The sequence below is a fragment of the Nansenia antarctica genome (genome assembly GCF_963989245.1).
Source record: "Nansenia antarctica genome assembly, chromosome: 6".
Lineage (NCBI taxonomy): Eukaryota > Metazoa > Chordata > Actinopteri > Argentiniformes > Microstomatidae > Nansenia > Nansenia antarctica.
Genome location: NC_137676.1, coordinates 50,981,966 through 50,994,624, shown reverse-complemented (window position 1 = coordinate 50,994,624; position 12,659 = coordinate 50,981,966). Strand labels below are relative to the sequence as shown.

The following is a 12,659-nucleotide window of genomic DNA, read 5'->3' as shown; positions in this document are numbered from 1 at the left end:
TTGTATTCAACAGTCTACTCTACAAACGTTTGCTATAATGAAGCTAAGCTAAGTTGGAATGCTACAGTTTGTTACCTGAAGCACGTGAGTTGCGTTCACTCGTGATTAATACCAAGTTATGCTGTATTTGGTCAATTATCAGCCCATAAGTTGTAATGTAAGTATGATTAGTAATTTGTTCGCTTGGTGTACTTTCGACATACCTACATTGTTCCCCAGAGCTGCATGTTCAGTTGAACCGACATTCGAGGGTGGGGGTGGGGTGGGCCTGAGGAGACTGTTGTAAAGGGCGTGGAGACAACTGTTGAAAGTCACTGATGCCACGTTGTTAGCCATGTTAGCCTATGTTTGGAGTTGTATCCTGTTAGCATTGTTATTCATAGAAGAAGCGCGACACTCCTGGGGGAAAAAAACACACCAAAACATTTTCCAGATTAACCTCATGACGTTTCAGTCTTACGACCTTCATCTGACCATTCTTGTTTGTTTATGTTTCTACTTTTCTTGTATACATTATTAACATTTTAAACACCTTTAGATTTGTCTCGGGTGTGAGCACATACATGAAACATGTTTACTCTGACTTTACAATTGGTTTACAATTGACTAATAGGTGCGGATTGACACCTATTAGTACATTTTCTTAATACCTAGCAGCTGAGAATGTGATTTATAATTGAGAATCACCTGCATGTTCCCATTCAAAGGTTGCAGTTGCTGGCTAAGACATGGATGGAAATGATCTTAGGTTTATTAAAGTGCATTTTACATTGTCACATTACATGTTAACTCAAACTCACATGGACCCACCAATGAATGGTTTTGTTGTATTTGGGTTTACTTGGGTTTTGTGTGTTTCCCTGGTCTCTGCTCTCATCTGTTTCCACCTGCTGTGTGCCTGCAGCATGAGTGAGGACGGAGATGAGCTGCTGTGCATCGACACAGACTCCGATGTAGCAGAGCAGAGGGAGAGCTGTAAGGTGAAACTGAAATGGACACACGAGGAGGTGAGTGACTGAGGCCCTGTCCACACCTATACGTTTAAAAATATATATATTTATTATGTTTCCAAAGATTCAAAACAATTTACAATATAATTGAACACATTTTTTCTTACGTTTTTTTGATAAACGTGGATTTTTATGTTCGTTTTGGGGGGTTCGTCCAGACGCAAACGAGTTTTTGCCCCCTGAAAACGAAGATGTTTAAAAACGCCTGCCAGAGTGAAGATGTTTAAAAACGCTGTATATTCGCCATATATTTTTGACGTGTGGACGAGATAGACGGAGCTTTTTGTATTCGTCACGTCATCATGCAAGTAGATTTCTATGATCATGCGCACTGCAGCTGTTTGCTGTTCCCTCCAACGTCATATCCTAGCACCAGTAACTACTTTGTTTACAACAGGCAACGGTGTTCGAGGCTACACAAGCGAGGAAAATGGATGTGAACAAAGTGCTTCTAGTTCTTTCACTGTTAATTGGACTTTTTACCTGTTTACAGTTAAATGCACAGTTAATGATTGATCGAGAACATTGAGAGACAGAGGCGTCTGATTGGCCAGCGGGGCTATGGGGATAATATTATATCGCCGACTACTGGTGTGGAATGCTCAATGCCAGCGTTTATGTTGCGTTTAAACATGCTGGTGTGGACGGTAATATTTTTATATACGAAAAACGTTTATCAAAAAAACGTATAGGTGTGGACAGGGCCTGAGACTGCTCAGCGTAGATGCTAAATGGAATCCTTGGGACGATCATACCCTTAACCATGATCTTATCTTAATAATAATACTACTAAAAATAATAATAATACATTAGACTTATATAGCGCTTTTCGAGACATTCAAAGACGCTTTACAAACTGAAAAGATTGAGTAGTAATAAAAAAGAAACAAAATAAATAAAAAGAAAGTATAATTAAGATAGTGCTGGGGTGCACAAAAATGGTATCACAAATATATAAATGTCTACAAGTACACATGTCAGGGAATACTTTGGATATTAAGGAAAAATGGGAGTTGGAGATCAATGTTATTACTGAAGATGAAATGTGGGAGGTTGGACATAAAATAGGTGGACATAAAATAACAAATAGCTCCTTATCTCTCTATGGGTACGCATTATGAAGCCAGTTGGGAAAAACATTTTGGAGTGTTTTTTTGTCATAGAATAGACCAAATAAACATAATCTAAAGACATTTTCAATAAATATTTTTTTGGGGGGTACTTTTTGCCTTGAAGCAACACCGTACCATAATGGTCAGTCAAAGTCAGCTTTATTGTCAATCCAATATATGTACAGACATACAGAGGGCTGAAATTGCGTTTCCCTCATCCACGGTGCATAGCAAACAAAAACAATAAATAACAATATAATACGACAAGATAACTATATATACTAGATAAAAGATTTGAAATGTGCGGTACAATGTACAGGGGTGGAATACAATATGAACAATGACAATAGTGCAATAGCGGTAATTGGCTCAGTATAATAGAGTAAAGTGGCTAAAGTACGTAAATGTAAGTAATGGTAAGTAATGGCATGGAGAGTGCCCCTAAGAGGTGCCCCCGAGAGGCGCGCCTGCCCCCTGAGAGGCGCGCCTGACCAGTGTCATGGTGTCATGGTGAATCCATAATGGTACAGTGTTGCCTCAAGGCAACATTTGCAACTTACCATAATTTTAAAGTAAAATGAGTAAAGTTTCCATTACCTAATTAGCAAATAAAGTAAATTAAACTATTAGGAAGTAAGCTTTACTCATCTATTATTATGAATACATTTTTTTCCAGATTGAAAAAGGCCAGGAAAATAGGTTTTCAGACGATGTTTGTGGAGAGAAATGGCTATGCTGATCCTTGTGGGACAGTCTGCAAAAAAGGGATTCAGCATGGCCTACAGAGAGACATGTGACAAATTCAAACACTGCTTTTGGTTCCTTATGGCCCTGCCTCTTTTTCTAAGTATTGCATCATAACTGGGGATGCATTGTGTGAATGTAAAAGGCCAAGAATGGGTATGTTGCCTAGAGGCAACAAGGTACCATAGATTAAGGAAATAATTTAATTGGAAATTAAAAATGAGATATTTTAGGACTCCTTTTATCATATAAAAATATAACAGAACGACAACGAATTTGTGTTGGAGGGGGATTGTAAACAGATTGGAGATCACACACACATATTTTGGGACTGCCCGAAATGTAGGTTGTACTGGGAAGGAATTTGTGCAGAGATATTTGCCATCTTGAATGTTAATGTACCATTAGAACCACAATATTATATTTTAGGAGTAATCCCGGATGGGGCTATGGATAAGAAGCTTTATTTACTACATGTTCTTCTCTTGGTGGCAAGAAAGATGGTGAGCGTGTCTTGGCTTAAACCATTACCACCCACCCTATATCAGTGGCGAGACAGGCTGCTGATGGTGTACACAATGGAAAAAATAACAGGGAGACTCCAGGTGAAGACAGTCATATTAGTAAATAGATGGGCTCCTGTAATTGCTTATTTTGGGTTTCAAGTGTGAAAAGGTGCAGTACAGACATAAAGGTAGACCTGACCACGACTGATTTTTACTTTATTTGAATGCATTTGTGTCTTGTCGAATCAATGTTCATTCATTCCTATGTGTGTGGAAGTAACTTAATTGATGCCATGAATTATATGAGTTATGTGAGTACATAATGAGTATGAGGTTGAATAAACATTTTGTTAAAAAAAGAAAAGAAAAGTAGTGCTGGGGACACATGGGAAGGGGAGGGGGAGAGAGTTAATTGGTGAAGGCAACCATGACCTTATCATAACCGTTTCAAATGTCAACTTCCAATGGCGTGCCGTCAGAGTCAGGCCGTCCCAAGCATCTGACAGCATTTTTTGCTCAGGTGCCACCCCCCAACAATCTAAAAGGTCTATCCTATCCTAGCTTGTCCAGACTTGCAGTGACAAACATAAGTATAGAGGTGTCTTCTCTGATTATTTAAAAACATATTTTTGCAGGATGAAAATCTCAAGATTCTGGTTCAGAACTTTGGGAAGACCGACTGGAAAACCATTTCCAGCTTCCTACCAGTGAGTATCGAGAACTACTAATGATTACAATGAAGGCTGTGTAATTGAATTCATTTGTTTTTCAAATGTAATTGATCCATTTATTGCCATTAGGATTTTAAACGTGTTAATGATTGTCCATAACTGAGGAGAACCTAACACAATCGTAATTCCTATAGGGTCGTTCAGAATACCAGTGTATGCATCGCTTCATGAAAGCTCTGGACCCAGATCTGGTCAAAGGGGCCTGGACCAAGGAGGAGGATGAGACGGTGAGTAGAACCAAGACGTGTCATCTGGATGGTTCTCAACTCGACTGCTGCATTCATAACATGTCGGAACTAGGAAACTCTGAAATGTCCAACTTGGAAACTCGCTGTAGAAAGATGATAACTGAGTTTCCCGCTTGGAGAGTATGAACCAATAGGAAGCTCTAATCAAAATACCTTACATTGAACTGAGGTTTCTGAGTTTCAGACATGTCATGAATGCAGCATTAGATTTAGTAGGTCACAGAACGTCCCTCTCCCCCCACCCCCAGTCTTGCCTAGAAGTGATAGATATTGAGAGAGGTATATAATGGCGCTTCTCCACTACCGTCCCGTACCGTACCGGAACCCGTGCTCCCGCTTTGTTTTGCTTTCTCCACTGCCAACTGGCCCGTACCAGGCCGTAGTACCGTACTGATTTTAGCTACTGCTCGAGTCGGAGCGAAAGGTACTATCCGTGCTACTATGTGACACGTCAAGTTTGTGTAGACAGAGCATCCGGTCCATTTCTTTCTCAGACGAACAGTAACACTCTCAATTGTGCATGTAGGCTAATTGAATAATTTAAACGATAGATTTACATTTTAAGAACTTAAATGTTTTAATACATTCAGACAGAAAGTAATCTCGCGACCCCTCCCACTTTAAGAACCGCTGCAGTAGACTATACCTGCTCTGCAACCCATGATGGATGATATTGTCCCTCCCACCAGGTGATGAATCTGGTGTCTAGGTATGGGAACAAGCAGTGGGCGATGGTTGCCCGGCATCTGAGGGGTCGTCAGGGGAAACAGTGTCGCGAGCGATGGCACAACCACCTGAACCCCGATGTGAAGAAGTCCTCCTGGACACCAGAAGAAGACCTGATCATCTACAAGGCCCACTGCGTCCTGGGGAACCGCTGGGCCGAGATCTCCAAGCTGCTGCCCGGAAGGTAGATACTGTATGATGGGTTAAAATAAACTGAATCTAGACTGAATACATCTAAATAATGTGTAATCATCTCAATTGACTAGAATGAATTGCACGTCATTATGTCTGATTGGGTTGCTTAGTGTCTGTTAGAAATTGTTGAGAATTGATGCTCAGAGTATTTTACTGTCATTGCATTCATTGCTATTGTAAGGTTTATTGTGATCCTTGCAGGATCTTATGATTCAGAATGGACGGACATAGACACAATGATATCTCTGTGTTACTGGTCAACAGATGAATAGAATAGTGTTGCTTCCATCTGATTATAGTTGGGTAGGTATGACACACAGCATATTAGATCACAGCTCTGTTTCTCTACCCCTCTGACAGGACGGACAATGCAGTGAAAAACCACTGGAACTCCACTATCAGACGCAAAGCAGAGATGGGATGTTATGTAATGGAGGGGGGCGTCACTATACCTTCTGAATCTACACTGGAGCAGGGAGAGGTCAGCCATCTTCTGTCGTCTTCATGTATACCAACTGCATAGTTCCTATGCAGGTCTGGAAAGTGGAATGAAATAATGACCATTTCCAGACCTGGAAATGAATGGAGAACACAAACAATTGACATGGTCTGGAAAAATGTGATGTCAGACCTATGCCATATTCATACCAGAAGAGTTCTGTATTGAATTCAATATTTCTTTAGAGACAGATCTATATTGTTGTGTTGTGTAGTTGGAGCGTATTTTAGACCAGGATGTAGGTAACGCTACACACGCAAAACAACCCGTTTTTTCAATGAATGCATCTTGTTAATTGTTTCAAGATGAAATGATTTGATTGTAGTCGTTTTGTAGTAACCAACCTTCTATCTTCTCCTCCAGGTGGCCTTCCGCTGTGATGTTGTTTTAGACTCTGAGCCGGAACCTCCAGAGGTGGTAAGAATGCGATGGCCTTTTTCCTTGTGGGAAAATAAAATGTTTTATATTTCACAATTTTTATCATATATGAAATATATTTGATCTAGTGCTGTCAATCGATTAACATTTTTAATATTCTAAAATACTAGTATTTACTTACAATACTCTACTTACAAACTCAGTTGCCCTGAGCTCTATTCTACAAGCATGTAGCGTTTCAGAGAGCCAGGGAGCACGAGGAGAGGATCGTGCTCGCTTCAAGTTTAGTGGACAGAGGGCGTCGAAGGATGAGGTGAGAGCGGACAGGAGGGTGGAGGATGCTGCATCCTCCCTCCTCTGAAACGCTACATGCTTGTAGAATAGAGCTCAGGGCAGTTGAGAGGAAAGGGAGAAAAACTGGCCTCTCTCATGACCTAAACCTCTATCACTCTCTCCTCTCCAACTCCGCCTCCTCGCGAGTGTTAACGCGTTAACATTGACAGCCCTAATTTTATCATATAGTCATACATAGATTATGATTGTGTTTATTACATAATAGGCTGTGTGATGTAAGTTGCCTTTTATAAAACGTCTTGCCCCATCTGTGTTCCCTATAGATGAGACAGAATGTGACCCCCAAGCTGAAGATGAAGCAGAGGAAGGACCATCGCCAGGCCAAGCTGAATTATGTGGTCTACTCCTCTGTCCCTGGCAGGAGAGACTCCCACAGCCCCTCCTCTACCCCCAGCTCCGGTTCCAGTGGCCCCACTGTGTCCAAGCTGAAGAACATCACCGGAGACGTGCTGAGGATGATAGCAGAGGACATGCTCCCCCTCAGCTTCGTGGAAAGTTCTGGGTTCAGGACTTTCATGGCGTCCATCGCTCCCCAGTACCACCGGGTCTCCCAGCGGACGGTGGGGCTGCGTCTCTACGACGAGGTGGAGAAGGCTGTTAAACCGAAACTGATTGGCCGGCTGAAGAACTGTCTGTCCACCGTCTCCGGTGGCAATGCCATGGTACACGTCACCCTCGATGTCTGGGCCAGCCAATACGTAGAGCCCATCATGGCCGTGCAGCTGCACTTCCTTGATGACGACTGGCAGATCCACCGGCCAACCGTGGCATTCCGTCATGTGGGTCAGAAGAACATGCACGCCGCTGTGGCGATGGAGCTGGAGGCTGTGTTGCTAAGCTACGGGCTCTTCCCTTACAACGTGGGTTACGTCATCACCAGCGAGGCCAAGCACACCATATCAACCTATGACCTCTTCTGCGACTACAAGATCATGTGCTCGTCGCAGAGGGGTGACCCCGACGAGGAGGAGATGCTGGCGTTTCTGGACGACCAGGTTCCCCCCAGTGCCGAAGACTTCTCAGAGGTCACGTTAGGGTCACGGTTCAGCTGTATCGCCAACACACTACAGCTGGTCATCAAAGAGGCACTGAAGAACTCACGCGTGGTCGATAACCTCCTCTCCCAGGTCACCAATGTCATTGCGTTCTTCCGTCGCAGCGCCTACTGGAACGAGGTGCTGCTGAAGGAGTGCGGCCTCTCCCTTGCCCCCTCCTCCTCCCCACAGAGCTGCCGCTGGAACTCCACCTTTGTGTGCATACGGCGGATGGTCCTGGAGGCCACGTGGGGGTCTGTTATGACCCTCCTGGCCCAGGCCCGCATCGAGGCCAAAGACTCTTCCAGCTCCCCGCCCATGGTCAGGGCCAAGCGGGAACAGGTATGGTTTAATGTTTGCTGTTATAGTTTAATGTTTGTCTTTTTGTTATTTGTGGTGAGGCTCTTCTCCATGCATGGAATGGAATAACAAATTATATCAAACACGTGTTACCCTAACCCTTTCACTTTAGTTTTCGCTTCTAACAACGATGTCATTGGCGATCAAAGATAGTTAGTCATTACTACATTTTTAGGATCAGTTTTTCTCTGAAATGTTTACGTAGTGGCAGAACAGCGGCCCTCTTGTTTGTTTATGTACAGCATTTGGCCTTCTCTTTATGTCCAACTGAACAAACTAAACTAAACCTTGAACTGAATAGGTGGTGGACATCATCGGGCTGTTGGAGCCATTTGAGGAGGCCATCCAGGTGCTCCAGAGTGACGCCTCCACCTTCTCCCTCATCATCCCCTCCCTGATCGGCCTCGACAAGACCCTGGAGACGCGCGCCACCAACTACAGCCACTTCTGTAAGGCTCTCCGCTCAGGGCTTCACACCCACTTCCAGCCTCTCATCCTCCAGAGAGACCTAATCCTGGCCACCGTCCTGGACCCTCGCATCAAGCTGCAGCCCTTCAATGAAGCCAAGCAGGAGGAGGAGAGTGCCACCCTGACCGCACCTTCCAAGTTCCAGGCTTTGGTGCTGGTGGAGTCAGTGGTGAGCGATCAGGGGTCTTCTCCTTCTCCTGCTACTTCTCCGGTGGTAGAGGAGGAGGAGGTGGTGAAGGTTACTGTGAAGCAGGAGGAGGAGAGTGAGGAGGAGGATTGCCAGAGGGACTCTGAGGCCTCTAGCTCCAACAGCAACAACAGCTCCAACATCAAACGCAAATCCATCTTCAGCTTCCTCCAACCGGAAGCCAAAACCATGAAGCTCTCCGAGCTAAACCAGTACCTCTCCGAGCCCCCGCTGGATGGAGACTGGTCATCCCAGGCCTATTGGAGAGCTGCCTCGAGGTTCCCCCAACTCCAGAATGCAGCCAGGAAGCTGCTGGCTGTCCCTGCCACCTCAGGGGGCTTCGACCGCCTCTACCCCATGGCCTCTTGCATCGTCAGGGCCAAGAGGAGCCGGCTGCCCCCCCACACCACGGAGAGACTGCTGCTGTACAGGGAGTCCCTCAAGGGTAGGGAGGGGAAGGAGGGGAAAGAGGGGAGGAAGTCGAATGGCTCAGCAAAACGGGATGTGCTGAAATGAAAACGGTGTCTGTGTCTAGCTATGTATCCCACTCTCTGTCCTCCAGAATGTGAACAATGGATTAAAGAGCTTTGAGGACTTGGTGATGTTGCAAATCAAGACAACATGCAAATAATACCTCAGATGTATGAGTAATTAGTTGTTGTTTTTTAAGTTTAAAGTTAAAGAAGTTTAATGTCCTAGACTGCCTTGTCGGATAATGGACCACATGGCAAGATTGCCTACTGTCTGTCTACATTTTTGTGTTTAAATGTCTAAACCACAATGTTGACTTAGTTGATTTGTCTCATGACAGCCTTTAAGAATCTCCAAATAACTGTCAGTGCATGATTTATTTTTCCATTCTGATTATACCTACTGTAGTTACTTTTTTTAAGCATACATTTTCTCTTTGAGTTCTCCTGTGTTACGGAGGGACAGTTCAGTTAAGCATGGGAAATGACTGAATGACCTACTACGTACCGTAGTCTTCTGAGGTGGTACAAATAGGTCAGGAATGCGAATTGCCCCAATAATTGAATTTGAATGTATCCTTAAGAGACTTGAGTGGATCACAAGGGGCTACTGCTGACACCGTTATCAATGACTATGCAATTGGAAGCTGATCTGTGTTTGTTTGCCTTACAGTCTCTCATATTGCCCTATCAGTTAGATTTCTTCTCTTCAGTCTGTTGCCACTGTGTTTAGGTGTTAAGCAAGTTATTTTTTCTGAGTGGGGCAGTCCCACTCATATTTTTCATTGTATTGGACAGATACAGGAAAGTAAGGAGAAGAAGGGAGAGAGGACATGGCCGGATTGAAACCCATGCCGACATGGGCATGTGTTTACTGTAGACCACAGTGCTAGACCATTGGACCACCCCAGGTCATAGTTACATCACATTCCTGATTAATGAGTTAATGTCTATTTATCTTCTGTCTGAAACCTAAAACTTATCAGGATATCCACACAACTGTCAACTAACCACTTTCGCCTTCTAGCTTTGAACTAACAATGCTAACTTGATTTGCTGAATGTCAACAGTTTGCTCCAAGTAGATAATGATGGTCGAACTGACAGACGAAAGGTTAATCATCAATGGTTCCTAAACTAATGCTCACTGCACATCTGGACTGTGTCCAATCATGTACATATCTCTCCTTCAGTTGAATGGGCTTTCCTTGACCAGCTTGAGCTATCTGGGGAATGTAAGGAAAATAAAGTTTTGTTTTTCTGTAATGATTCTCTGCTTCAGTTTGATTTTGTATCTTTTATGTATACAGGGGAAAGCACCTTGAGACCACAAGGTCTCATTTTCAAGTGTGCCTTGGTTACAGAAAAATAAATAAACACGTCATTACATTCCATTGACAATACATTTACATACAGTTTTATAACAACAACAACCCTCCATCAAGAATTCGGTAAACATGTTTCTGAAATGGCCCAGTGAAAGTCATTAAGTCTCATTTTACACTGCAAGTCATTCCATGCCCTAGGAGCACAGTAACTAAAGGCAGTTTCAACCAGCTCAGAGACATGGGACCTCAAGGTCTGACCAGTCTGGCTGCATCTGATAAGTGGAATAAACTCTCTGAATAATAAATGCAATCAAATCTGTTCTGTACTATACATACACTCACCAAACATGTTATTAGGAACACCTGAACACCTTCTCGTTCTTTCAGGTGGTGTAATGGTGTGCGGCTTCAATCAATCATCGCTTGAAGTTGAATGCCACAGCCTATTTGAGTATTGTTGCTGGTCATGTGCATCCCTTCATGGCCACAATGTAGGCCTACCCATCTTCTAATGGTTACTTACAGCATAATAATGTACCATGTCACAAAGCAAAAGTAACATCAAAAAACATTCACCCTCAAACAGCAATGAGACAAAACAAATGCAAGGAATGTAGTAACATTCCCTGGAGAAAGGTCAAGTAGGTATAAATAGATTACAGTTAATTAATTATCAATAATCTGACAACAGTCTACCAAAGCGTATCCACCGTCGCTGCTTTCAACCGACAGAGGGCGCTTGACTAGACTCGCACCCTGCAAAACGGGACTTCACTTCCTGGAAGGTTCAGCCAACCATTGGCTGAGAGCCCTACGTCACATGAAAATAGTAGTGCACTTTTTACAGTGCGCTTACACAAAAAATGTGATGTAACAGTGAATACTGATATGATACTGACTGATATGCATACAGCCTCCCCTACCCTACCCCTAACCACCTCCCCTGTCTGTCCCCCCCCCCCCTCCCCGTTCGCTGACTCTGTGTTCCATGTTACTTGTTGTTTTTGTGTTTTCCGTATCCCCTATATTGTCAGCGTCTTTGAGCCTCGGAAAAGCGCTATATAAATCCAATGAATTATTATTATTATTATTACTATTGAAACACACGCTGGAGGTTGTGCAATAACAAACAAAGAGATCACATCGCAAAGGTAAATTAACTAACGGTTAATTTTGTTGCACACCAAATCTGAACTTGAAGACAGATGGCTTCTTTACAAAGCAGCAGGTACACTTCAACTTATCACTATTAATTTTCCAGCATTAAATTATTCATACAAATTTATTAAAAAGTAAATGCACTATGCTTTAGGGTTATGCATTGTAATTGTTACTTGTTTTCAAAGGCGGAAATGGAAGGAGGAAACTGTCTGCAATCTCATTGGAGGCAGAGGGATACACTGGTTCTCTCATCAAACGAGCCTCGTCTGGAGGAAGACACATGCTGTATATAGTGCCCCTCCAAGATGTGCTAGATCTAACCCCACTACCAGCAGATGCACAGGAACTTGCTTCCATGCCAAAAGCAACGTGCAAACAATGCAAGAGAATGATGCCACTGCAGATGCTGGCTCTGCACATTGACAACTGCGACTCTGACAACACATCACACTCCGAAACTGAGGTACAACTATTTCCCCATGTCACTTATGCATGTGAGATCAAAGCTGTACAAATCCAGCTTCCAGTTCTAACTTGAAGGGATGGTTCAGATTATTTTATGTTTGGTTGTATGAGGTATTTGCTGACAATCAGTGTCCTATATATGCAGTGCAATGTAGCTGGTGTGGTCGCAGTTAGGAGAAATATACGGCAATCTGGGAACCCATCGGTGTAAAAAACCTGTGGGGACATTTTTACAATAGGTTTGTTTTTGTTCTTGACCCTGTTCGCACGTGGTCGGCCTTCCATTTCTCCAAATGGGGCCCACACCAGCTGCATTCTACTGCATGTACTAAGTACGCTGTTGGCAAGTACCTAATTCAACCCCACATCAAAAAATCTGAACTATCCCTTAGCCTTATTGATTGATTGATTGATTGAAAACTTTATTAGAAGATTTGCAGAAGTAGGTACATGAAAGTACATATTACATACAAGGTCAACTAACAGGATAAAAACCCAAGAAAGCCACTGGCTTATTTCAATTGGGGTCCTTGATTCTCAATTCATCGTTACATGTAAGACAGACAAAAAAAACTAGTACTATCTACAAGATAATACAGACAAATAACTATTACTATCTACAAGATAAACATACATCCATCATGGGAAGAACAATACAACAAAACATAAGGTATGTACAGCGGG

The 12,659-nt window shown here is 43.2% G+C and overlaps 1 protein-coding gene across 1 annotated transcript; it reads left to right on the top strand.

Annotated features, from left to right (window-relative positions):
- Positions 1-905: 905 nt before the first annotated feature.
- Positions 906-9,068, top strand: LOC308161288 (uncharacterized protein; the record flags this gene model as incomplete). The annotated part of the gene is made up of 8 exons (XM_080535283.1): positions 906-1,007; positions 4,008-4,079; positions 4,238-4,330; positions 5,041-5,261; positions 5,633-5,753; positions 6,135-6,188; positions 6,767-7,879; positions 8,199-9,068. 8 exons carry the CDS (start codon positions 906-908, stop codon positions 9,066-9,068), a joined length of 2,646 nt encoding a protein of 881 aa, XP_080391409.1.
- Between the last annotated feature and the right edge of the window lie 3,591 nt (positions 9,069-12,659).